The sequence below is a fragment of the Hyla sarda genome, chromosome 6 (genome assembly GCF_029499605.1).
Source record: "Hyla sarda isolate aHylSar1 chromosome 6, aHylSar1.hap1, whole genome shotgun sequence".
NCBI lineage: Eukaryota > Metazoa > Chordata > Amphibia > Anura > Hylidae > Hyla > Hyla sarda.
In genome coordinates, this window is record NC_079194.1 from 59,293,391 (window position 1) to 59,320,671 (window position 27,281).

The 27,281-nt window shown below is 46.1% G+C and overlaps 1 protein-coding gene across 2 annotated transcripts in view; it reads right to left on the minus strand.

The window, feature by feature from the left end:
* Positions 1-13,574: 13,574 nt before the first annotated feature.
* CSDC2 (cold shock domain containing C2) overlaps positions 13,575-27,281 on the minus strand; it is a 40,387-nt gene continuing 26,680 nt past the window's right edge. For both annotated transcript variants that reach the window (XM_056523848.1, XM_056523849.1), the window contains exon 4: positions 13,575-14,633. In XM_056523848.1, coding sequence (XP_056379823.1) covers positions 14,471-14,633 — 163 coding nt within the window. In that variant the 3' untranslated portion in view covers positions 13,575-14,470. The remainder of the gene's footprint in view (positions 14,634-27,281) is intronic.

The window sequence follows — 27,281 nt, forward strand, 5'->3', positions numbered from 1 at the left end:
ACAGAAGTCAGATCCACAATTGGAGTTTGGTATTAGATATATATATATTTTGTTTATCTTTCAATTTTAAAAGATTTGACTTTTAATAGATTATATTTACAGAAAGTGCAGTCCTATTGGCCATTCCTTTTAGAATTTCACTAATGATGCCCCCTGAGGAAGCCATTTGATTTGTACGTAGGGGTAGGTGGTATGGTGTTCCCGATGACATGCATGATCCTGTTTTACTATTCTAATTTTCTTGCATGCCATGTTATCCTTTCTTTATGACCCTCTTATGTGTCCTTTTAGCCTTGTCAGTGTTTGGTATTGTCCACATGTTGCCAGGCCTTTATTCCTATTTAAACTCTGCTTGGATATGGACCTTACTGGTTCTTGTAAATGTATTGCATGTACCTCTGGGATGTAGACCCTTTTCTTTCTGCACCTCTGTATCCCTAGTGCCAAACTCTCCATGTTTGTATTCATTCTGTATGTTTTTAATGATCTATTTGCACAATAAAGTATTGACTATTTTCTATGGTAGCTGGTGCCTGATGTTTGGTGTTTATTTTAAACTGCCACTAAGCCCAAACACCCCAAAAACCGCCAAAGATGAGTGAAAAAACTCCAGAGGGAAAAACATCAAGTGGGTTTGGCGTTTCATTAACATCTGGCCAATGCGTTAATTTTTTTACCAAAAAATGCAGTGCAGTATTTGTGAAGTTTTTGGTGGCATTTTTTGCAAAACAAAAAGATAACAAGTGGAAACCTAGCCTAACAGTAGCATTCCAGTAGTACTTACTGCGTTTGGCCATCCACAACACAACCGCATTGTGTGTTTTCACTCTAAATAAGAATTAGGATTATAATATTTTATATACGATTTTGAAAGTTTGTGCTTTGTGAATTACTGGTAAAAAATACAACAGATGGCAACGTTTGCTGCAACAGAAATTGCATATGTGTTCTATATGTGTGTTCTATAAAGGGCTTTGTATTGACTTTTCTTTTTCTAAAATTTTTTTAGATTTTTTTTGTCTTTCAGTTTTTTTGTTCTTAGCTTTGGGCCACCCAAAGGGAGTAGGCTTCATTGTTGATTACAGTCACCCTATGGGCTCGTTCACACTGTTGTGCTCGGGTAAAAGGAGCTCCACCGGCCAGTCTGTCGGAAAGATAGGAGTTAAGCAGAGAAAAAAAAATACTTATTTTTCTATTATTTTTTTCCACTCATCTCCGGTAAAATACCCAATCCCTGACGGACCCCATTTTATCAATGGGATCTGTTGGGACCCGGTGGTGTCAGTTGTGGTGCTAGAACGGGAGGGTGCATAGTGGCAGTATGTATGTATGTATGTATGTATGTATGTATTTGCCAAGTCTGAAACTTGTGGGAAATTGAGAATGAATTAGATTTGTTTTCAATTGACTCACTCGTCTCTAATGGCAGCTTTATCGTCTCATGAAGTATATGATCAGTACACACTAATGTATTTTTGTGCATTATTCTTTCCTGTGCTTTTTGACAATTGTAGAACAAGAAAGCAAGAATAAGCAAATCTCTAAAATCTGATTTAAAGAGTACCCATCATCAACCAATATTTTCTAAAGTAACTCAGATTATATTCTCTAACTACTCCTAACACCCCTCTTTCCCTTAAGATTTAAAAAAAAAAAAAAAGCTTTAAAAAGCTGTGTATCATGTGTTTTCCTTTTCTCACATTGTGTGAGCTCCCGGCAGGAGAAAGTGGGCGTTCCCCAGCAGGCGCGACATCACTTAAGCCTGAGAGAGCTGTGCCTCGCCATGCCCTGCGCGCACTTCCTGAGTTTGGTCTCCTGCCAGGCCGTAAGGAGACCAAACTAACTGTTTGACTTGTGGCAGGAAACAGAACAGAGCCACCTAGTGGCCGTTTTTTCAATCACATGAAAAACATATAAAGGTTGAGAACTTCACAGCAAGTAAATATCAAAGTGTCTTATAATTACATAAGGAACAATATATTAAAAGTTTAGTTTGGTGACAGGTACTCTTTAATTTTAGGACTATAGTACAAACTACCCAGTCCAAAAACATGCAAAATGTCTACATATTACGGGGTGATAGTGATCATACTGTAATGTTGAGCCCTAAATTAGTGGCTAAGAATCACACCTGTACACAATACCCCTTTACTTGTAGAGTAGCCTAAATAATAGACTCCAGATAGATCAACTAGATACAAAACATGGAGCTATTCAAAAAATTGTGAATAAAAAATATATAAATCTTTATTGTATAAAAATCACAAAGTAAAAATGATACACAATTAAAAAAGGAGGAAATCGACACAGAAAGGCGGCAAACCTGGGACATATTTGTGCTTACAGCGTAAGTAACGTGCAAGAAGTGCTGGCACAGGGAGAGATGATGTGTGTAACTGCTGAGTTTGTACATTACTACAGGCTCAAGTCCAACCAAAGAGACAAAGAGCTGGGTAAGGTTGCAATATCTAATCTAAGGGTACGTTCAGACGAGCGGATTTTCCGTGCGTATTTCGCTGCAGATCCACCGCTGAAGGACCTCTATATGCTGCCTTTACATGTGCCTGCTCGGACAGGCAATACGTCACTACGAGCAGACACACTGCGATGTGAGAGTTGTCGCACGCATGACAGTATACTTGCACATCGCGGCAGCTCTCGGTCTAGCTTATAGAGCAGGGGGAGCGGCCGCGATGTGTGTGAGTACACCGCGCATACGCAGCGACTCGCACATCGCTTCAGTGTGTCTGCACGTAGCCGCGTATATTGCCACTCCGAGCAGGCTTATGTAAAGGCACCATACAGAGGTCCTTCAGCAGCGGATCCGCAGCGTGAAATAGGCTGTAAATCCGCTCGTCTGAACGTACCCTAAGGTAGAGAAACACAGCAGTGTGTAGTCAAACTACTGGATACATACCACAGTGCAGAGTAGCTACCACAAGTCCCAGGAAGCCGCCACCCCTACACGGGTTTCGATCTGCTGACCTTCTTCCGGGGGTCTTTTTTAATTGTGTGTAATTTTAACTTTGTGATTTTGTATACAATAAAGATTTATATATTTTTTATTCACAATTTTTTGAGAAGCTCTGTTTTTTGTATCTATGTTTTCTACTACAGTATGAATATGTGTAATACTTTGTATCTGGTTACTACTAAGTAGTTTTTAGGCTATGTTTACACAGTTTAAAATGAATAGAAAAATAGGTCTATAAATAGGAATAAAGTACATCCTTATTTTTTATCTAATAATGTGCACAATGAAAGCATATGGAAAAGTCAGTGCACACATCATTTGGAATCTAACTTTGGAATAATTTTTTTTAAATTTTTTTTTATAAACAGTGTGTGCACTGACAATCCCTTTCCCATAGTCTTTCATTGGGCACATTATAAGATATAAAAATACAGATGCATTTTATTCCTATTTTACGGATGTATTTTGCTATTTATTTTATGATGTGTGAACATAGCCTTAATGTACAGAGTTAGAATTTTTTGTTTTTGTTGTGTTTTAAAATTTTTTTTTAACTAAATAGTTTTAGAAATTTTAGTGTTATGCCTTCTGGTCAAGTTGATATAAACAATCTTTAGCGCTAAGGACTAATCAGTAAGATGATATTATAGGGGCTCTCCAGTCACTGTTTGGGTGCTTTCACACTACGATTGTAGTGTATGGTTGCTGGATCCGGTTGGGAGGGGCGAAAACCGTCCGCTCCCGTATCCCAGCCGGATCCATCCCGCACCCCTTTCATTTCAATGAGCCGACCGGAGTCAAACGCTGTCTCCAGTTGTCTCATTTTTGACCCGTATGCAGTTTTCTGACCGGACCTAAAACCGTGGCATACCACGGTTCTAGGTCCGGTCAGAAAACCGTGTTCGGGGAAAAATGAGACAACCGGAGACAGCGTTTGACTCCAGTTGGCTCATTGAAATGAATGGGGTTCGGGACGGATCCTGCTGGGATACGGGAGCGGACGGTTTTCCCCCCTCCCAACAGGATCCAGCAACCGTACACTACAATCGTAGTGTGAAAGCACCCTTATACGGGTTGTCATAGACTACAGAACCAGACTGGTGATAGGCTGCTCCAGAATACACCACCAGACTTCTGTTATGTAGGACTCTACATTCCGCACATTTGCTTGTTCCACCAGGCTAGGACATGCACAGTCTTCATACACAATGTATTTTCGAGTGGAATCTGCAGAAATCATGAAAACATTCATTGTTTCTGCGTATGCAGAAATTGGAATTTCCACAGCATGTGCACATGCAGCAGAATCCCATTGAATTCAATGAGACTCTGCTGCAGCGGAATTTCTGAGTGGAATAGTTCAGCAGAATTCCACTCAGAAATTCTGCCGTGTGAACATAGCCTTAAAGGGGTACTCCAGTGCCCCAGCATTCTGAAAATTTTGGTCATAAACTTCGGAGCTGGAGGCAGTGATCGTGACTTCATTGCCACGCCCCCTCGTGACACCACATCACGCCCCTTCTATTCATGCCTATGGGAGGGGGCGTGTTTACCGACACGCTCCCTCCCACAGACATGAATGGAGGGGGCATGATGTGACATCACAAGGGGAGTTTCCATGATGTCACGACCACTGCCGCAGGAACCCGGTGTTTGCTTACAACGGTGGGTGCTGTAAGAGATTGCGGGGAGCCTCAGCAGCGGGACCTCCACAATCAGACATCTTATCCACTATCATTTGGTTAGGGGATAAGATGTCTAGCAGCGGAGTACCCCTTTAAGCTGACTGAGCTGCTTCAACCTTTAAACAAAATAAACCTCTCCCATAATGAGGAATAAATGTATATGTCATATGACTTTTGCTATAGGTATTTTCTATTTTTATAAATGATGTAATATAACAGTGAGTAATGGAAAACCTCAGAGCCTTGCCACATGCAGAATATACAATATTCACTATCTATCCATGTAATGCATGCATAACACACGTACAATAGATGATTTAAAAAAAAAAAAAGAATTTCTGCATTCATATTTTTTGTTGCGCTTTTCATGGATTTCATAAAAGACTCCACAGAGAAAACACTCAAGCTAACAAACGGTGCTTATACCGTATATACTCGAGTAAAAGCCGACCCGAATATAAGTCAAGGCCCCTAATCTCACCCCAAAAACCCAGGAAAAGTTATTGACTTGACTATAAGCCTAGGGTGGAAAATACATCAACCCCCCCCCCCCCAATGTAATCATCAAGACCCCTGTCATTATCCCCCCCACCACCCTTAATCATCACTGCCTGTCAATCCCTTCATCAGTGGTCTTCAACCTGCGGACCTCTCGATGTTGCAAAACTACAACTCCCAGCATGCCCGGACAGCCATCGGCTGTCCGGGCATGCTGGGAGTTGTAGTTTTGAAACCTCTGGAGGTCAGCAGGTTGAAGACCACTGCGGCCTTCATCATCATCCAGACCCCCCTTTTGTTTTGTACTCACCTCCCCTCGGCGGGAAGGAAGGGTGAGCTGGTCCGGGCCATCTATGCTGCAGGGACCGTCCGGTGGGGATGGTTAGTCGTTCCGGGCTGTCCATTTTCACCGGGGGGCCTCTTCTCCGCGCTTCGGGCCTGCCCCGGACTAGTGACGTTGCCTTGACGATGATGTACAGGAACGTTCATGCGCAACGTCCCTGTGCGTCGTCGTCAAGGCAAGCCCGGGTCTACTAACCCTCCCCACCGGACGGTCCCAGCAGCATAGATGGCCCGGACCAGCTCACCCTTCATTCCCGCCGAGGGGAGGTGAGTAGAAAACTAAAGGGGGGGGGGGTCTGGATGATGAAGAAGGCCGCTGTGGTCTTCAACCTGCGGACCTCCAGAGGTTTAAAAACTACAACACCCAGCATGCCCGGACAGCCATCTGGGAGTTGTAAACCACGGGGAAGGGATTGACAGGCGGGGAGTTCACTCGAGTATAAGCCGAGGGGGGCTTATACTCGAGTATATACGGTAGGTGTTTATGATGTAAAAATTACCCTGGTGGTAACCTCACAAAACCCCAAATATCTTATCACTTCTTTGCTTTGCAGCAAAAAAAAACAAACACATAAAACCTCCCTGTTATGTGCTTAACAAATCTGACCTAAATGCAGCAGGAGTCCCCAGCCTTAAAGTGTCACTTCCACTCCACTTACTGATCTGACATGAGCCGGGGAGAGAGAAGCCGGGAGAACACTGTGTGGTACAGTTACCAACGCAACGATTCAATGCCTGAAGAGTCTCAGAATAGGACCCATACATAAAACTCCTTAAGTCTCCTTGAACTCTACCCCCTGCCACGTTCCTTGTGGAGAATGTTAGTGATAATGTCATTTCTGATCACAGTTCTGTTCTGACGTCCGCAACAGAATCAAACTGGCCCCACTGACTTTCAATGGGGTCTGCTTGGGTACTATTGTGGCTTCTATTGTATTGATATCACAAAAATCATTAAAGGGAACACTTAAATTTGGTGAAACGGGCAACAGAGGCCAACAATATACCTGCCGCAACACCCCATCCAACCACTGCTGTGGTCACCACAGTGGTCAGTGATTGGCAGAGCAGCTACTTCCTTGACATCACCAGGAGGTGGTGAGCAGCAGGGAGTGGGCACTATTACATTGTTAGTGATAGGGAATTAAGGAGGGTAAGAACAGGTATAAATATTTTTTTAGCCTGATTTAGAAGTAAAAAGATATCACCAGGCAACATGTTTATGCAGATCATACACAATAGATAAAAGTTGGCCAAACCCACCGATTTTGGTAGTACAGGCCAACCATTTAAAGGCGTGTATTCCAGCCCTTAAACCTTATCCACCAGATAGGGAATACGTGTCTGATCGGGAAGGGTCCAACCTCTGGGACCCCCCTGAGGTCTCCAGAATGAAGCTCCAATTCTCCATGCTGAATGGAATGGTCAATGGCACGCTCTTCGTTCATTGTCATTCGTTGTCAGAGTCAGAGTTCCTATATGTGTATATATCAGGCAATTAGATTTTAAATACCCAATCCTATTGTTCTTGCTGCCAGAGGTGTCTGGCAGTTGCTTTCTTCCATTCTTTTCTTTTATAGTGGTTATGTTACTGTTGAAAGTTATCCCACATCCACAGACAGGACATGGGCTAATTGTCCAATCATATTGGTCTTGATTCGACAATTGCACCACCTCCCATAGAGACAGGGCTGGTGCAAGGATTTTTGCCACCCTAGGCAAAAGCTAATTTTACCGCCACTTGACTCCGCCCATTGGCCCACCCTTTGATGCGCCCCACCTTACTACTGGGTACACAGACTGTAACAAGCCCCCTCCTCATGAAATTAGCTTACTACTTGGGTGAAACACTGTAACAAACCTCTTAATGCTGCTGGCTGAGCGGGTGGTTTGGATGCTGGTTGTCTAACTTTCTTGTGGCAGGCAGAGCGGCATCCCCCCCCCCCCCATTCGAGAGGGCGCTCTAGGTGGCTGCCTATTTTGCCTATAGGCAGAGCCAGCCCTGCATAGAGAATTAATAAAGCAGAGGTGCATACACATAACTGCTTTTCCGTTCTGACAAGAGACTTGGATCACTGGGGGTCCCAGAGGTCAGACCTCCTGCGATCACTTATCTCTTATCCTGTGGATATGGGACAACTTCTAATGGTGGGATAACCCTTCTAATGTTCACTTCTGATCAATAAGGCAAAGTTGTCCTAATTTCTGAATACAGTGGTCCCTCAACATACGATGGTAATCCGTTCCAAATGGACCATCCTTTGTTGAAACCATCGTATGTTGAGGGATCCGTGCAATGTAAAGTATAGGACAGTGGTCTACAACCTGCGGACCTCCAGATGTTGCAAAACTACAACACCCAGCCGTTGGCTGTCCGGGCATGTTGGGAGTTGTAGTTTTGCAACATCTGGAGGTCCGCAGGTTGAAGACCACTGGTATTAAAGGTTATACTGACGTGTCCCCGCCGCTCCGGACCGTCACCGCTGCTCTGGATGTCACCTTCCATCGCTGTCGCCGCGTCCCCGGGGTGTCCCCGATGCTCTGGCAAGGTCTCTGCTTCTCCGGCATCCTCGCTCTCCGTCGCCGCCATCACGTCGCTGCGCACGCCGCTCCTATTGGATGACGGGACGGCGTGCGCAGCGACGTGATGACGATGATGGAGAGCACCGACGATGCAGGGGATCCCGAAGAGGACGTGCCGGAGCCCGAGGACAGGTAAGTGATCGTCAGCGGACCACACGGGGCACCGTAAACGGCTATCCGGTGGCAGCTGAAGCAGTCTGTGCGATGGCCCCGACCTACAAAAGCATCGTATGTTGATGCTGCCTTCAACATGCGATGGCCTCGTATGTTGAGATGATCGTATGTCGGGGTCATCGTAGGACGGGGGGTCACTGTAATGGTAACATACATACATACATACATACCAACTAGAATGGCTTTTGGACAGTTAACAGAAGTGTATAGGGTTTTAGGAAGCCATAAGCAGATACAAGGAATTAGGAATGTATTTAGACCCTTTTAACTTATTTCACATTCTGTTATGTTTTGGTAATGTTTTGACCTTGTGCTAAAAGTCTTTGCTCTGGCTCCTCCCATTTCTCTTGATCATCTCTGAGATGCTTCTACACCTTGAATGGCGTCACCTGTGGTAAATTTAGATTATTGGACAGGATTTGGAAAAACACGCCCTGTCTATATAAGGTCTCACAGCTGACAATGTATATCAGAGCAAATACTAAGCCAAGGGGAAAGAACTGCATCAGAGACAGTATTGTGCAGAAGTGGTGCCCATACTTTTGTTGCTGTTCAGGATTATGTAGAAGCGCAGATCTGGAGATGGGTCTCTTCCTAGAGCTGGCTGCCCCACTAAATATGGTAATTGGGGGAGAAAAGCCATTGCAAGAGAAAGATGACCAACAACCTAATGGTCACTCTGATTTAGTTCCAAAGATCCTGTGTGCAAATGGGCAAAACTTTCAGAAAGTCAACCATCAATGCAGTCTCCACCAATCTGGGCTTTATGGCAGAGTGGCCAGCAAGAAGCCTTTCCTCGGTAAGAAACAGATGAACGCAGACTATAGTTTTTCAAAAAGAGGCACCACAACCACCACGCCCCCTCCCATAGGCTTGCATTTAGGGGGTGGGGTGTGACGGCACAAGGGGGCAGAGTTGTGATGTCACAATACTGCGGCCGTGTGGTCGTGAGGCTTCAGACACGGAACCTCCAACGCTGCGTGTAGCTGAGACAGGTGCGTGCTGCATGAGAGATGGTGGGGGATCTTTTGGATAGGGGATAAGATGTCTTAGGGCCGGAGTACCCCTTTAAGGAAAGTTGAATGGAGAGAGATAATTTTAATAAAAATGTCCACCTTCCAACAGAACAATGGCCCTAAGCAAACAACCGCAACAAGGCCGCAACATGTGAAGAGAGTGAAAGGGTCTGAAGACTTTCCAAATGCACCATATGAAGGTTGTAATAAGAAAGAATTGGATTACACCAGTTAGACATTTTTTTCAGTCCACCGGCCATTCGTGGGAACTAATTATATTCCTTATTATTATAGTCTTCTTTATCAGGTTCAAAACATTGGTATGTCCAATACAATAGTTCACATTTACGAATAAGCAATAAACAGCTACTGTGGAACAAATATGTAGAAACACATTAGGAATTGGTCGTAAGACTGCAGTATATTCACACAATGTTCTTGTGTATTTTTGGAGGGAATGTATTGTGAACTAAAATATGCATGAAATCTGTCCATAAACTGCTTCCAATTGATTTCAGTGGGAAAAAATGCAGCACAGTTCATACAGCAAATATTTTTATGCCACATAGGAAGTGAAAGATTCCTTCTTTGACACGTATTTTGTGGGGTATCCGTTATAAATATATGCCAAAATACACAAGCGTGTTGACAATATGGGAGATTTATCAAAACCTGTGTAGAGAAAGAGTTGTGGTGTCCCGGTACCGTATTGCATACCGTACCTAAAGTAGAGGTCCCCAAAGTCAGAGTAACTACGTTCAGGTAGGGTTCCTCAGGTGGGACGGCCCCTAGTCGCCTCTCCTAAAGTCTATCTTTAATAATAATAAATGTATATATTTAATAATTGTATATATTCTATAGTAAAGAATAGTACTTATCTTGTTTGGCGTTGCAGGACCTTCTGTCATGTGACCATGCTAGTAACCTCTATGGTATGTTGTAGGACCTTAGGAGGTACTCGGGTCACGTGTTACCCACAAATCTCTGTAATGGTGATTGACATCCGTTTGGACCAATTAGCGTTAGTCCAGCCCCTGCCCATATAAGGGAGCTGCGTCCAATTATCGCTCTCTTGGGTTGCTGCTCTCGTGGATGCCGGACTAACAGGATGGTGCTACACAACTTTCAAAGACACGCTAGGCCTCAAAACCTCCGGCCTCATCGGAACCAAAACCGTGAGTTCAAATCTAAATCCCCTCTATTGCTAGCGTGACTACTGGACTGCAACTAACCCCTAAATCCAGTGGAGCAAGGCATAGTACTAAAAGACTCTTAATGCTAAAGTCCCAACCTTTGTCAATCTCCAAGGAAAGCTGTTGTTATGCTCAGAGACTGTTGTGTTATTGAAGCTTGCAGAAAACCTTCAGTAAAAGTTAATGCTGTTTCAGAAACTCTCCAGTTGTGGACAAACTATTCTTCTTTTCTACCTCTCTATCGCTCTTGGGAAGGGTGGTCGGTAGGAAAAGCGTTATTGAGGAACCCACACCCTGGCGTCACGAATAGCGAGGGTTAACAAGCACCCTTTCATTACTGCACAGGTACACTCCCCATACCCTACACCCCCCAGGCTATCACAGAGTGGTGCAGTTGCCCATAGCAACCAATCAGATTTTAAAGAGGCCTGTGAAATATGAAAGAAGCCATCTGATTGGTTGCTATGGGCAACTGCAACACTGTTTCTCTATACAGGTTTTGATAAATCTCCCCCAAGATGCTCTAACACGTGTGGATTTTTGACACATTTTTCTTGAAACCAGCATTGTATTTTTAAAATACCTTTAGAGTAGGATCACATGTTGCGCATCCGCAACGTATTTGACCCTGCAGATGCACTTCTGATCTTCCCTAGACTGTGCCTCTTGCATTGCCTGTGTGGCCTGCATTGTCTGCTCGTAGCAGCAATGCGTTGCTACGAGCAGACACATAGGGATCTGCGAGTCACACGTGCATGCACAGTTTACTCACAGACATCGCGTTTAGAGTAGAGTTTAGAGAGCAGGGGGAGCGGCCGCGATGTCTGTGAGTAAACTGTACATGCACGTGTGACTCGCAGATCCCTGTGTGTCGGATTACTGCTATGTGCAGGGGTCAAGTCCTGGGAAATTTCCACTCAAGGGCTGGTCCTCCATAATGGAAACAGTGTTCCTGCTGTGGAAAAAGTGCAGGAACTCAGTTCCCACATGTTCCTGCAGGACTTGAGCCCTGGCTACGTGTGACCTTACCCTTAGAGCATGCTGTCCCTTTTAGTTTTAACTTTTTCTTGAATTATGTTATGTTAATTTATGTTGCATTATTCTTTTACCAATACTCAAGCATCATGTCCCTTTATGATGGTATCTTGTCCTTTTATCTCTACAGCATTATTTTCCAAAAAGAGTGCCTCCAGCTGTTGCAACTCTACAAATCTCAGCATGCCCAAACAGCCAAAGGCTGTCCGGGCATGCTGGGAGTTGTAGTTTTGCAAAAGCTGCTGGCACCCTGGTTGGGAACCACAGCTCTACGGTATGCAGTCTTGAGGCTCAAAAAACATGCTATCATCCCCTCCTACATGGAAGAAAGACAAGACCAGCATATGGGACTGCTTTATTGTATTTGTAGAAGGTTTTGACTTATATTGCTCATAGTGTTAGTAAAATAAGCATCAATTACTTCCATTTCATACACATAATTCATTTTACTTTTGCAAACAAACTTCAACTGATCTTCAACATCTTCAAGAAAAAAAATACATAGGGAAACATGGCAAGGGTGGCATGCATTTCATTATTGCAATGTCTGATAGAATTAAAGGCCATGGACACCTTTGAATGCTTTGTACTTATTATGATACAAAACCGTTTTCTCCATAGGTTTTTGTTAAAAATTTTGCTCAGTTTCTCTTCTACAGCTACTATGCTTTTACATATAGTGCTGGCTGCCGTGTCCTGCTGTCATTGAAATCCATCAGAAGAGTTACTTGATGGCTCAGACTCCAGCCCTTATCTCTCCTCTCCTGAACAACCTTCTAAGCTGTTTTATAACAGCATCAAACTTGTTCAGGAGAGTAAAGATAGGGGCTGGAGACTGAACCATTAAGTAGCTCTTCTGATACATTTTTACTAAAAACTCGGCATCCAGCACTATATGTAAAAAAACAAAGAAGCTGTAGAAAAGAAACAGAGCACAATTTTTAATAAAGACCTATAAAAAATGTTTTGTCCCATAATAAGTATAAAACAAAAATACAAAAAAAAGCTGCCAAAGATGCCCATATCCTTTAAATATTGTCTATCCATTTGCAAACATTTTGAAAACCTATTTGATGAATATTGTTTTATTTATACTGACTCCTGTGTTTTTGTATGAATTAACTGTTGTAGTAAAAAAGTGTTTTATGACAGGTTGCTATATATCATTGGTAGATCTCAATGGTTTTGTTTATTTTGTTCAATAAATCCACACCAGGGCTAGGACACTCAGTCTTTCTCAAGACCAACCAAAATAGCTAAAATTTAACAACTTTTATTATATCCAGTTAAAACCTATATTTACTATAAAATGGATACAGAGTCATCGGTCTACAATACATAAAGACTCAAAACAGGGTAGATTCCCTCCAGGGTCGATCCCCTATTAGGGGATCGACCCTGGAGGGAATCTACCCTGTTTTGAGTCTTTATGTATTGTAGACCGATGACTCTGTATCCATTTTATAGTAAATATAGGTTTTAACTGGATATAATAAAAGTTGTAAAATTTTAGCTATTTTGGTTGGTCTTGAGTTAGTAATTAGCTAAATTGGATTCATGTTCCATATATCAGTGATTTGTTGACACTCAGTCTTTCTATGGCCTTGTTCACACAATCGAATTTCTGAGCAGAATCCGGTGGAAAAATTCTGGAAACATTGTCATAGAAATTCAAATTCTGGCCTCCGCAGAAAGAATTGATATGTCAATTATTTCGGCGGAATCGGCACGGATATGCATTGCCATCTTTGAGGATGGCAGATTTCTAAGCAGTCCTAGTGCCGACGATGAGTCTGCGCCTGCCCGGATATTCCGCAAAAATTATGCGCTGTGAACATCGTTTATAGGTACAACAATGTACCCATAATATGCTCGAGTGAAACTGGCCCCAGGGAACATGTTGAACTAGGCTTTTTCTATAGAACTTGATGTTATATGCAGTATATCTCTAATAGGGCTACACTGGTGGTACGTCACAGATAGCAGTGCAGAACAGACCTGCTAAAACAACTGCACCATGGAAGTGACTGTGATGGATGAATTGCATTATTAATGAACATATACAAACCTCATATCAAGCAAAACAAATGTATTCAAATCTAATCGAGCTAGAATAATAAAAGATGGAAAAAAAATCATTGCTTTCAATACAAAACAGTGCACAATACTACAAGAATTAAGGCACTCACACACAAAAATTTATAAAAGAAAATCACAATAATATACTTTCAACAGTATTAAAACTGACAGGAATATACTGAAATCTGGAAGCAGGTCATATTCACATCAGCTATTAATATAAATGCTCAATTATCCCTCCACCAACATAGTCAAGGGTAGTGTGCATGAAGCCCAAAAATAATAAACAGATGTGGAACAGGTCATTTGTAGTTACAGCGATGCATTACGAAATCGTAAAATACAAATGTCAACATAGCAAGTGTGACTCAATGATACAAAATCTAGAAATGCAGCCATTGTTAAGGTTTTCAGACCAGAAGTCCTAAGAGCCATTGAAAGCTCTTAAAAAGCACAGAACCCCTATAAAGAGTGCGAAAAGACTGGCTCGGAATTAGAGTGAAAACTCAGATATTTAACATTTCACTGAAAGACAAAAATGGCCAAAAAAAGGTCACAAAAGAGTGAAAAACACATGACAACATGTCAGTCCTACTGCTATAGAATGCTATATGCGGAAAAACGGAAGAATCCTGATAATAAATCGGTGGAAATCCAACTCAATGACATGGATGTTAGTACAAGTGACAAGCCGGGGAATTTATAACAGATCTTAAGGACAGCTTGAGCCAGTGTGTAGTCCTCATCTTCATCAATAAAGAAAAATATCCCCGCAGGACTGGCTCAATCTTTCCAGAAGATCTGGACTCTTGGAGAAGTAGACTCCGGGTCAATATGGCAGTTTTATGTCTCTGTTTGGTCCCCACCACCTATAGAAAGCTTTGATAAATTCTAAGAGCTGATGATCTGTCCTGACCAGGTCTCATGTTTTGTGTGAGGAGAGAGGTGAGTCAGGATGACTTCCACGGCTTGAAATTTCTGGTTCTTGGGCGGGATCGGGCACATCTTGTACGTTACCTCATCTCCTTCTACAGGCACGTATTCCCCCTCAATGCTGTAATAAGTAAAAAAAAAAAAGTATTAAGATTACATAAGAGCCCATTTGATAAAATGCAATACTTGTCCTCAAGCTGTTTTTCACAACATAAAAAAGAGGAAAAAACACAGTTTGCCATGCTGTCTATTCTTTGTTTTTGGCTCCAAAGTAAGCTTTAAAGGGTACCTCTCATCAAAAAAACTTTTGATATATTATAGATTAATGTATGCAGAATAACTTCACAATTGCATGTTATTAAAAAATCTGCTTCGTTCTATTTAATTTTCCACTTTGAAGAAATGACCACTAGGGGTCTCCCTACCAGTCCTGGCAGCAAGCATTTCAGACTCATGCTGGAGTCCTAAACACTACGAGCTGCCAGTCTGCTTTGTTCACAAAGGAGAACACTCAGAGCTGCCAGCCTGCTTTGTTCACAGTCTGTTTGGCTGTGAACAAAGCAGGCTGGCAGCTCTGAGTGTTTAGGACTCCAGCATGAGTCAGAAATGCTTGCTGACAGGACTGATCGGGAAAAATACAATAGAAAGAAGCATATTTTTCATTAACATGCTATTGGAAAGTTATTCAACATTCATTCATCTAAAATATATCAAAAGTTTATTTGATGAGAGGTCCCCTTTAAATGGGGCATCTTCTGTTGGGATTCTGGTGAATAAAGCCCTTTATTGCACCAAGGCCTATGTCTACTGCTGGTATTTAGTTTGGCTAATATTATCTACTGTACCTTCCATCTCACCTCCATACTGGGGATATGGCTGAGGTATGTCCTTGTGCTATGCTATCTTGGGTTGAGCTGCTCGTATCTACAGATCTGGTATGTACCACAAAGTTAATGATTCGTTCTTGACTTTACTGATATCTCCTTTTATCTACATTCATGACATACTTTTTACAGACTACTTTCAATACTATATCACGTAATAACGGCTGCAGTGTTAAAGGGGTTTTTCCATGAAAAACCACTAGTTATCATGTGTCTCCCTAGGAATTAAAACAGCAAAAGCCGAATACTTATGTCCCCCCGCTGCAGCTATCATCTTCTGAGATCCGCTCCTGTGTTGTTCTTTCTTTTTCTGGATATGTCACGTTCCCCCACCAACTCTGCTCTGTGGTTGGCTGAGTAGAGAGTTGGTTGTCACCGGAAGAAGGAAGAACAAAACAAGAGCATAGACCGGAAGGTATGACGGCCACAGTGTTAGGGTATTGGGTGAGGTAAATATGCTCTAGGGAAGTGGTCTTCAACCTGCGCACCTCCAGATGTTGCAAAACTACAACTCCCAGCATGCCCGGACAGCCGTTGGCTGTCCGGGCATGCTGGGAGTTGAAGTTTTGCAACATCTGGAGGGCCACAGAATGAGACCACTGCTACATCTGGTGCTTGGTTCCAGTCTGGGATATCCAGTGGTTCTAATGTGAGTTTTTCACATTCTGTAAGCCGGAGCCATTGTGAAACACTTGCCAGTGAAAATAATCAATAACCTAAAAGGGTAGAGTAAGCATTAGGTAATGTGTTTATCTCTCAGAACATCCAAAAACAAGGTTTCAGTCTTCTGCATTTTTCAACATCTTGAGGAGGTATCTGGAAAGATTTTTATAGCTGTTCCTTCATACGTAAGAAATGAGGACTCTATATCTAGCCAATTGGCACATCACATCTTAGAATAGCAAATTGAAGACAGCTCACCCAGATAGGAACACCACCTGTGCGCGGACCCGCCGGGCCCGCCTCCGGCCTCTCAAGCAGCAATCTCGGAAAAAGGAAAATTGTCCAGCATTCGGGTGAAGTCCAACAGGGTATAACTTTATTTAGGTTTGCACATACACGATTAAAATACTCTGACGCGTTTCACGCTTTCGCTCTATGACTAAGCGCAAAAGCGTGAAACGCATCAGAGTATTTTAATCGTGTATGTGCAAGCCTAAATAAAGTTATACCCTGTTGGACTTCACCCGAATGCTGGACAATTTTCCTGTTTCCGAGAACACATCTTAGAATGGTTCATTTGGTTTGAATGGGAGCCAAAAAGATATGTAAATGAATCCAAGGTGATATCATTAGTTTTGTCAGCAAAGCATTGAGTAGAAAACCCCGATTCCACCAACATTAGAGCATCATAGGCCACAGATTGCTGCCGAATGGATTCTAGAACTTCCATTCTATGTCTCTTCCTGTCTCACATTCTGCTTGATCTCCCACAGGTTCTACAGCAAATGGTTGATGCTTCTGTGAGGATAGAGACTAATCTAAAGTATAAGAGACTGTCAATCCTCAGACATGACTTAAAGGGGTTATCCAGGAATAGAAAAACAGAGCTAACTTCTGTTAACCTCTTAAGGATGCAGGGCGTACCTGTACGCCCTGCTCCCGCGATATAACGGGTCGTCATATCAGGTCCTTCCCGACTGCTAAAGGTAGCCGGGACCCGTGGCTAATACCGAACATCACTGATCGCGGTGATGTCTGGTATTAACCCCTTAGTCGAAAATGTAAAAAAATACATTCCAGCAGCTCAGTCGGGCTGATTGGGAGCACTGCTTTGAAACCGTGGTGTCCCGATCAGCTGAGGACACACGAGGAGGGTACCTACCTTCCTCCTCGGCCTCCGATCAGCGATTGATTGCTACAAGCCTGAGATCCAGGCTTGAACAATCAACCGCCAATAACACTGATCAATCCAATGCTATGGCATAGCATTGATCAGTGCCTGCAGTCAGTAGTCCCCTATGGGGGCTATAACATTGCAAAAAAGGTGAAAAAAAAGATGATTTAACCCCCTTCCCTAATAAAAGTTTGAATCACCCCCCCTTTTCCCATTTAAAAAAAAAACTGTGTAAAAAAATAATAAATGTGGTTTGGGGTGTGAGATGCAGGGCAGATGGAATTACCCTAGGGGCAGATGGCATTCATCCCTTGTATTCGTGACACCAGGGCGTGGTTTATCCTCAATACCACCCGAAGGTATACTGCTGGATCCTGGGCTACGCACGGGGGCAATAATGACTCCGACGCCAAGTTAAGGACAACAGTAGCTTCACTGAGTGACAGATGGTACAGTCTATACAGTGTAGCCAGGCCCACGGAGGGGACCAGTGACTCAAGAGACCTTAAGGGCTTGCTGGGACTTGCAGTAGAACGGGACAATTTAGTGCAGGCCACACTAACTTGACAGATTACTTGGACTTGACTGACTTGTGACTGACAATGCTGTGACTGTGGCTTACTTGTAGCTTGTGGCTGCAGACTTGACTTGAGGCCTCCTATGACTCCAGACCCACTCTTAGACTTGACTGAACTGGACCTCAGCAACAAGCGCTCTAACCTCCAAAAGAGTGAGCAGAAGCTCCAACCAGGCCTTATATGGTGGAGGCTCTGATGGGGTCCCATTGGTCACCCCTAGGTCACCTGGTCACTGATACCTCCTGGGTAATAATCACATGACAACTCACATGTTAAACCGTCTTAAAGTAACAACACTTTCTTCACACATTACACAGTATAATACATGGTAAACATATGTATATGTGGGATCAAGTGCAAGGGGGGCCCAGGGGACACTGAAGGGAGGCTGCCTGACAGGGCAGCAAGGGTACGGAGTAAAATCTCCCGTACTGGGCCACCACAAACTGCCCCTCTTAAGCACAGCCCATCCTCAGCACCCAGTCCTGGAGGGCGGACGACCGGAAGCGGCCACTGAGGCCTAGTGACAACAGTTCCTGGGGCATATGTTCAAAATGTCCTCCACAGGTCTGATTATGGAAAACAAAACAGAAAAGAGTCCATGTAGCACTTTACAAAAAACGTCCATACATGCTCATGGCGATGTCAAAACTTAAACATGTGGGATTCATTACCCTTGTAACTGCAACTTCAACACAATTACAACACTTGAACACATTTGTGTGGATTGGGCTGCCGGAGGCTATCTACCCAATGCCTTAGCTGCTGGGGCCCCTCGGCACTAACCACTTCTCCCCAGAACTTGATAGGTAATTTTATACTATACAATGAATTCTACTATACTATTACCTTTCTATACTGTACTCTGTCACTATTCGTGTCTTATACCTCAGGGGAACCCTCTGGCCAGTAGAGTACCCTGCACACATGGACAGGAAGAAATGGTAGACATAGATACTGTCACGATGCCGGCTGGCAGGTAGTGGACCCTCTGTGCCAGAGAGGGATTGGCGTGGACCGTGCTAGTGGACCGGTTCTAAGCCACTACTGGTTTTCACCAGAGCCCGCCGCAAAGCGGGATGGTCTTGCTGCGGCGGTAGTGACCAGGTCGTATCCACTAGCAACGGCTCACCTCTCTGGCTGCTGAAGATAGGCGCGGTACAAGGGAGTAGGCAGAAGCAAGGTCGGACGTAGCAGAAGGTCGGGGCAGGCAGCAAGGATCGTAGTCAGGGGCAACGGCAGAAGGTCTGGAAACACAGGCAAGGAACACACAAGGAACGCTTTCACTGGCACTAAGGCAACAAGATCCGGCAAGGGAGTGCAAGGGAAGTGAGGTAATATAGGGAAGTGCACAGGTGAAAACCCTAATTGGAACCACTGCGCCAATCAGCGGCGCAGTGGCCCTTTAAATCGCAGAGACCCGGCGCGCGCGCGCCCTAGGGAGCGGGGCCGCGCGCGCCGGGACAGAACAGACGGGGAGCGAGTCAGGTAGGGGAGCCGGGGTGCGCATCGCGAGCGGGCGCTACCCGCATCGCGAATCGCATCCCGGCTGGCAGCGGGATCGCAGCGCCCCGGGTCAGAGGACGTGACCGGAGCGCTGCAGCGGAGGGAGTGAAGCGAGCGCTCCGGGGAGGAGCGGGGACCCGGAGCGCTCGGCGTAACAGTACCCCCCCCCTTGGGTCTCCCCCTCTTCTTGGAGCCTGAGAACCTGAGGAGCAGACTTTTGTCAAGGATGTTGTCCTCAGGTTCCCAGGATCTCTCTTCAGGACCACAACCCTCCCAGTCTACTAAAAAAAATTTTTTCCCTCTGACCTTTTTGGCAGCCAAAATTTCCTTGACCGAGAAGACGTCCGAGGAGCCGGAAACAGGAGTGGGAGGAACAGATTTGGGAGAAAAACGGTTGAGGATGAGTGGTTTGAGAAGAGAGACGTGAAAGGCATTAGGGATACGAAGAGAAGGAGGAAGAAGAAGTTTATAAGAGACAGGATTAATTTGACACAAAATTTTGAAAGGACCAAGATAGCGTGGTCCCAACTTGTAGCTAGGGACACGGAAGCGGACATATTTAGCGGAGAGCCATACCTTGTCTCCAGGGGAAAAAACGGGGGGAGCTCTTCTTTTCTTATCCGCGAACCTCTTCATGCGTGAAGAAGCCTGTAAGAGAGAATTTTGGGTCTCTCTCCATATAATGGAAAGGTCACGAGAAATTTCATCCACAGCGGGCAGACCAGAGGGCAAGGGGGTAGGGAGGGGGGGAAGAGGGTGACGGCCGTACACCACGAAAAATGGGGATTTGGAGGAAGATTCAGAGACCCTGAAGTTATACGAGAATTCGGCCCATGGAAGGAGATCTGCCCAGTCATCCTGGCGGGAGGAAACAAAATGTCGCAAATAATCACCCAGGATCTGGTTAATTCTTTCTACTTGTCCATTGGACTGGGGATGATATGCAGAGGAAAAATTTAATTTAATCTTGAGTTGTTTACAGAGAGCCCTCCAGAATTTAGACACGAATTGGACCCCTCTATCCGAGACAATCTGCGTAGGCAACCCGTGAAGACGAAAAATGTGTACAAAAAATTGTTTAGCCAACTGAGGCGCAGAAGGAAGACCAGGAAGAGGGATGAAATGTGCCATTTTGGAGAATCGATCAACGACCACCCAAATAACGGTGTTGCCACGGGAAGGGGGTAAATCAGTAATAAAATCCATACCAATCAGAGACCAAGGCTGTTCGGGGACAGGCAGAGGATGAAGAAAACCAGCGGGCTTCTGGCGAGGAGTCTTATCCCGGGCACAGATAGTGCAGGCTCGCACAAAGTCCCCAACATCCGTCTCCAGAGTCGGCCACCAATAGAAGCGGGAGATGAGTTGCACAGATTTCTTGATGCCCGCATGACCTGCGAGATGGGAGGAGTGACCCCATTTGAGGATTCCGAGGCGTTGGCGTGGAGAAACAAAGGTCTTTCCTGGAGGAGTCTGCCTGATGGAGGCAGGAGAAGTGGAGATCAGGCAGTCAGGTGGAATGATGTGTTGCGGAGGGAGATCAACTTCTGAGGCATCCGAGGAACGAGAGAGAGCATCGGCCCTAATGTTCTTATCGGCAGGACGAAAGTGAATCTCAAAATTAAATCGGGCAAAGAACAGAGACCACCGGGCCTGGCGAGGATTCAGCCGTTGGGCAGACTGGAGGTAGGAGAGGTTCTTGTGGTCGGTGTAGATAATAACAGGAAATCTTGATCCCTCCAGCAGATGCCTCCATTCCTCAAGTGCTAATTTAATGGCTAGAAGCTCTCGATCCCCGATGGAGTAGTTCCTCTCCGCTGGAGAGAAGGTCCTAGAGAAAAATCCACAAGTGACAGCATGCCCGGAAGAATTTTTTTGTAGAAGAACAGCTCCAGCTCCCACTGAGGAGGCATCAACCTCCAATAGGAAGGGTTTGGAAGGGTCAGGTCTGGAGAGCACGGGAGCCGAAGAAAAGGCAGACTTGAGTCGTTTAAAGGAGTCTTCTGCTTGAGGAGGCCAGGACTTGGGATCAGCATTTTTTTTGGTTAAAGCCACGATAGGAGCCACAATGGTAGAAAAATGTGGAATAAATTGCCTGTAATAATTGGCGAACCCCAAAAAGCGTTGGATAGCACGGAGTCCGGAGGGGCGTGGCCAATCTAAGACGGCAGAGAGTTTGTCTGGATCCATCTGTAGTCCCTGGCCAGAGACCAAATATCCTAGAAAAGGAAGAGATTGGCATTCAAACAGACATTTCTCAATTTTGGCATAGAGTTGGTTGTCACGAAGTCTCTGAAGAACCATACGGACATGCTGGCGGTGTTCTTCTAGATTGGCAGAAAAAATTAGGATATCGTCCAGATATACAACAACACAGGAGTATAACAGATCACGAAAAATTTCATTGACAAAGTCTTGGAAGACGGCAGGGGCATTGCACAGTCCAAAGGGCATGACCAGATACTCAAAGTGTCCATCTCTGGTGTTAAATGCCGTTTTCCACTCGTCCCCCTCTCTGATGCGGATGAGGTTATAGGCGCCTCTTAAGTCCAATTTAGTGAAGATGTGGGCACCTTGGAGGCGATCAAAGAGTTCAGAGATGAGGGGTAAGGGGTAGCGGTTCTTAACCGTGATTTTATTAAGACCGCGGTAGTCAATGCAAGGACGTAGGGAGCCATCTTTTTTGGACACAAAGAAAAATCCGGCTCCGGCAGGAGAGGAGGATTTACGGATAAAGCCCTTTTTTAGATTCTCCTGGACGTATTCGGACATGGCAAGAGTCTCTGGGGCAGAGAGAGGATAAATTCTGCCCCGGGGTGGAGTAGTACCCGGGAGGAGGTCGATAGGGCAATCATAAGGCCTGTGAGGAGGTAGAGTCTCAGCTTGTTTTTTGCAGAAAACATCCGCGAAGTCCATATAGGCCTTAGGGAGACCGGTTACTGGAGGAACCACAGAGTTACGGCAAGGGTTACTGGGAACCGGTTTTAGACAGTTCTTGGAACAAGAGGACCCCCAACTCTTGATCTCCCCAGTGGACCAATCCAGGGTTGGGGAATGAAGTTGAAGCCAGGGAAGTCCAAGGAGAATCTCCGAGGTGCAATTAGGGAGGACCAAAAGTTCAATCCTCTCATGATGAGATCCGATGCTCATAAGAAGGGGCTCCGTGCGGAAACGTATGGTACAGTCCAATCTTTCATTATTTACACAATTGATGTAGAGGGGTCTGGCGAGACTGGTCACCGGGATGTTGAACCTGTTGACGAGAGAGGCCAAAATAAAATTTCCTGCAGATCCAGAGTCCAAGAAGGCCACTGTAGAGAAGGAGAAGGCAGAGGCAGACATCCGCACAGGCACAGTAAGACGTGGAGAAGCAGAGTAGACATCAAGGACTGTCTCACCTTTGTGCGGAGTCAGCGTACGTCTTTCCAGGCGGGGAGGACGGATAGGACAATCCCTCAGGAAGTGTTCGGTACTAGCACAGTACAGGCAGAGGTTCTCCATACGGCGTCGTGTCCTCTCTTGAGGTGTCAGGCGAGACCGGTCGACCTGCATAGCCTCCACGGCGGGAGGCACAGGAACAGATTGCAGGGGACCAGAGGAGAGAGGAGCCGAGGAGACGAAACGCCTCGTGCGAACAGAGTCCATATCTTGGCGGAGTTCCTGACGCCTTTCAGAAAAACGCATGTCAATGCGAGTGGCTAGGTGAATAAGTTCATGTAGATTAGCAGGAATTTCTCGTGCGGCCAGAACATCTTTAATGTTGCTGGATAGGCCTTTTTTGAAGGTCGCGCAGAGGGCCTCATTATTCCAGGACAATTCTGAAGCAAGTGTACGGAATTGTACGGCATACTCGCCAACGGAAGAATTACCCTGGACCAGGTTCAACAGGGCAGTCTCAGCAGAAGAGGCTCGGGCAGGTTCCTCAAAGACACTTCGGATTTCCGAGAAGAAGGAGTGTACAGAGGCAGTGACGGGGTCATTGCGGTCCCAGAGCGGTGTGGCCCATGACAGGGCTTTTCCGGACAGAAGACTGACTACGAAAGCCACCTTAGACCTTTCAGTGGGAAACAGGTCCGACATCATCTCCAGATGCAGGGAACATTGGGAAAGAAAGCCACGGCAAAACTTAGAGTCCCCATCAAATTTATCCGGCAAGGATAAGCGTATCCCAGGAGCGGCCACTCGCTGCGGAGGAGGTGCAAGAGCTGGCGGAGGAGATGACTGCTGAAGCTGTGGTAGCAACTGTTGTAGCATAACGGTCAGTTGAGACAGCTGTTGGCCTTGTTGCGCTATCTGTTGTGACTGCTGGGCGACCACCGTGGTGAGGTCAGCGACAACTGGCAGAGGAACTTCAGCGGGATCCATGGCCGGATCTACTGTCACGATGCCGGCTGGCAGGTAGTGGACCCTCTGTGCCAGAGAGGGATTGGCGTGGACCGTGCTAGTGGACCGGTTCTAAGCCACTACTGGTTTTCACCAGAGCCCGCCGCAAAGCGGGATGGTCTTGCTGCGGCGGTAGTGACCAGGTCGTATCCACTAGCAACGGCTCACCTCTCTGGCTGCTGAAGATAGGCGCGGTACAAGGGAGTAGGCAGAAGCAAGGTCGGACGTAGCAGAAGGTCGGGGCAGGCAGCAAGGATCGTAGTCAGGGGCAACGGCAGAAGGTCTGGAAACACAGGCAAGGAACACACAAGGAACGCTTTCACTGGCACTAAGGCAACAAGATCCGGCAAGGGAGTGCAAGGGAAGTGAGGTAATATAGGGAAGTGCACAGGTGAAAACCCTAATTGGAACCACTGCGCCAATCAGCGGCGCAGTGGCCCTTTAAATCGCAGAGACCCGGCGCGCGCGCGCCCTAGGGAGCGGGGCCGCGCGCGCCGGGACAGAACAGACGGGGAGCGAGTCAGGTAGGGGAGCCGGGGTGCGCATCGCGAGCGGGCGCTACCCGCATCGCGAATCGCATCCCGGCTGGCAGCGGGATCGCAGCGCCCCGGGTCAGAGGACGTGACCGGAGCGCTGCAGCGGAGGGAGTGAAGCGAGCGCTCCGGGGAGGAGCGGGGACCCGGAGCGCTCGGCGTAACAGATACACTTGATGTTGGTGAACTGGGAGTATACATTTTGCTACAGTCCTAATCTAGACATTACATATGGCTAGACTAAATTAGTTATATTTAGACTGACTATGTGGTACAACTTTATACAATATACTGTGACTTACTCTTTGTACCTAGCTGGTATTTGTCCTTGTGTCGACCTTTGGGACCTGCGCAACACCACCTCTGGAGAGTCTGGAACTCTTGCGTCTTCTGGAGCTCTTGGAACTTCTGGAGCTCTGGCTGGCTCTTCCTCAGTGAACTCAGGAGCTGGTATGAGTTCAGGACTAAAGGAACCGGAGTCGCTGGCAGCTGTGCTGGAGAGGCTGGTGACAGAGTTTGTACTTGGGAGACTGGCGTATAGGCTAGAGCCAACGGTGACAAGACTGGGACTGGTGTAGAGACTAGTGTGGGTTGAATCAGCCCCGGGGTTGGTGAGACACAGAAGATCACAGGCTGACTTAGAAATAACATGGGGAAATCCATAGAGGGGTGGATTCCCTCACCTGGGATGTACTCCCTCGCCGGTCTAACAGCTGGAGGAGGTGGTGCTGGGAGCACTGGTAGATCTTCTTTCAGACATAACTTGATCCAGACATAACTTGCGGTTTATGCCCAGGCTTTTGTACCTCATATACATCAGATTCCGGATAAGGTACGGCCGTTACCGTGTGCGGTTCTGTCTCCTAAATAGAGTCTAACTTGTGGGTCCATGGAAACTTCCGCAGCCAGACTTTATCACCCAACTCAAGTTGTTTGGCAGAGGCATGACAGTTATAGTCCTCCTGTTGTCTCTGCTGGGCCTCGCCCATCTTCTTGCTGACAATTTCCTTGGCCTCTAGGATTCTTCTCTGGTGGTCGGAGACCCACTCCAGGTAGGCTTGCAGAGAGTTGTTGAATGGGCTTGGCGCCCAAATGTTTGGTCTTTAGGCAGCTGCCCATGTCACCCCATCATCATATAGAAAGGGGTGTACCCCGTAGAACTATTAGTGATCTCCAATAGTTCGGGCAGCAGTCAGGGCCACTCTTCTTGTCTCGTTTCAGAGGCTGCTCGCAACATGTGGATAAAGATTTGATTGATGCATTCTCAGAGCCCGTTCCCCTGGTGGTGGTAAGCAGTAGTCCGGAGTTTCTTGCAGGCAAGGAATTGACACAGCTCTTGGAAATGTGGGGCCTCGAAGGCCTTTCCACGGTCCGTTAGGACAGACTCCGGACACCCAAGGGTTTGCACCCGTATGCAATAGAACATCTGGGCTGATGTCTTGGCTATGAGGTCTTTAATGGGTACAACGACAACTCATTTGGAGTAGTGATCCCCCATGGTGAGAGCATAAGTGTACCCGGACCGGGTAGGAGATAATTTGACATGGTCTAGCGCAACCAACTGGTTAGGCCTTTCACTCTGGATGGAATGGAGGGGTGCTCTTGCGTCCTTCCGCACATTCTTGGTGACATTACAGACTGCACATTCACTGCATAACATTCCGATCCAATAGAATCGTCGCCTGACAGAAGCTTTGGTCTTGTGGACTCCAAAGTGTCCCGACTGATCATGGTATGCTGTAACATACTGCGCTCTGGCCACAGACGCCGGCCGTGAGCGCAGGGTCCCCGTGCCCCCGCCCGCATGCGAATCCCGGCCCGTCTCTTACATCACTCCACTCCTGCAGCTGCTTCCTCTCAGCCCCGGCGTGCGCGACCCCATCCCCTAGGGTGCGCGCGCCAGAGCTTTGAAATTTAAAGCACCAGTGTGCCCATAAATAGTGAATTCACCTGTCACCATGTTATAAGTTATTTGCACCTCCCACGCCCCCCTGCCGGATCTTCAGTGCTTATTGCCTAAGAGAAAGCGTTCCCATTGCCTGTTTTGCCTACCTGTGATTCCTGAACTTCCTGCTACGTTTTTTTACTCCGAACCTTTGCCGCCTGCCTAGACCTTCTGCTACATTGATTACGCCTCTGCCTCATCCTCCGGTACCCGGCTTTGCCCAGTTACCTGTGTGGTCGAGCCGTGTCGGGGGTAGCGACCTGGGTGTCGCCTGCCGCAGCAAATCCATCCTGCTTTGCGGCGGGCTCTGGTGAAGACCAGCGGCACCTTAGACTCTGCTCCCCAATACGGTCCGAGTCATCAGCCACACAGGTAGAGGATCCACAGCCAGTTTCGTGACAGCCCGCATTTCGGTACAACAGTCCTTTGTGCACAAACAGTCGCTTCCTCTGTCCTCTGTAGAAAATAAATCTTTCAAAATAACCCACAAAGAAACATACACAACACTCTTAGTAAATCAGGGCCAATGAATCACTTCTCAAAGGTGGGTAAATTAACACACATGACAGTCATTTCTGAAATTGCACCAAATTTATAGCCCGACTTGCGACTTTTTGAAAATTTGGTGCAGTTAAAAAGCCACCCATGAAAAAAAGGAGTAAAAAAAAAAACACATACCACAGCCATTAAAGGGGTACTCCACTGCCCCAGTGTCCGGAACATTTAGTTCTGAATGCTGGGTACGGGCTCCGGGGTCGTGACGTCACACCACGTCCCCTCAATGCAAGTCTATGGGAGGGGGCGTGGTGTGACGTCACGCCCCCTCCCATGGACTTGCATTGAGGGGGTGTGACATCATGGCCCCGCACCCAGCGTTCTGAACTAAACTTTCCGGACGCTGGGGCAGTGGAATACCCCTTTAATCGTAAATACCCCCCTGTGTCTCCACACAATCCTGTCTCTGTTTTTTATCTGATAGACATTGTCAGCTGTGGGACCTTATATAAACATGGTTGTCTCTTTCAAAATAATCTTAATTTAAAGGGGTACTCCGGTGAAAATCTTTTTTCTTTTAAATCAACTGGTGGCAGAAAGTTAAACAT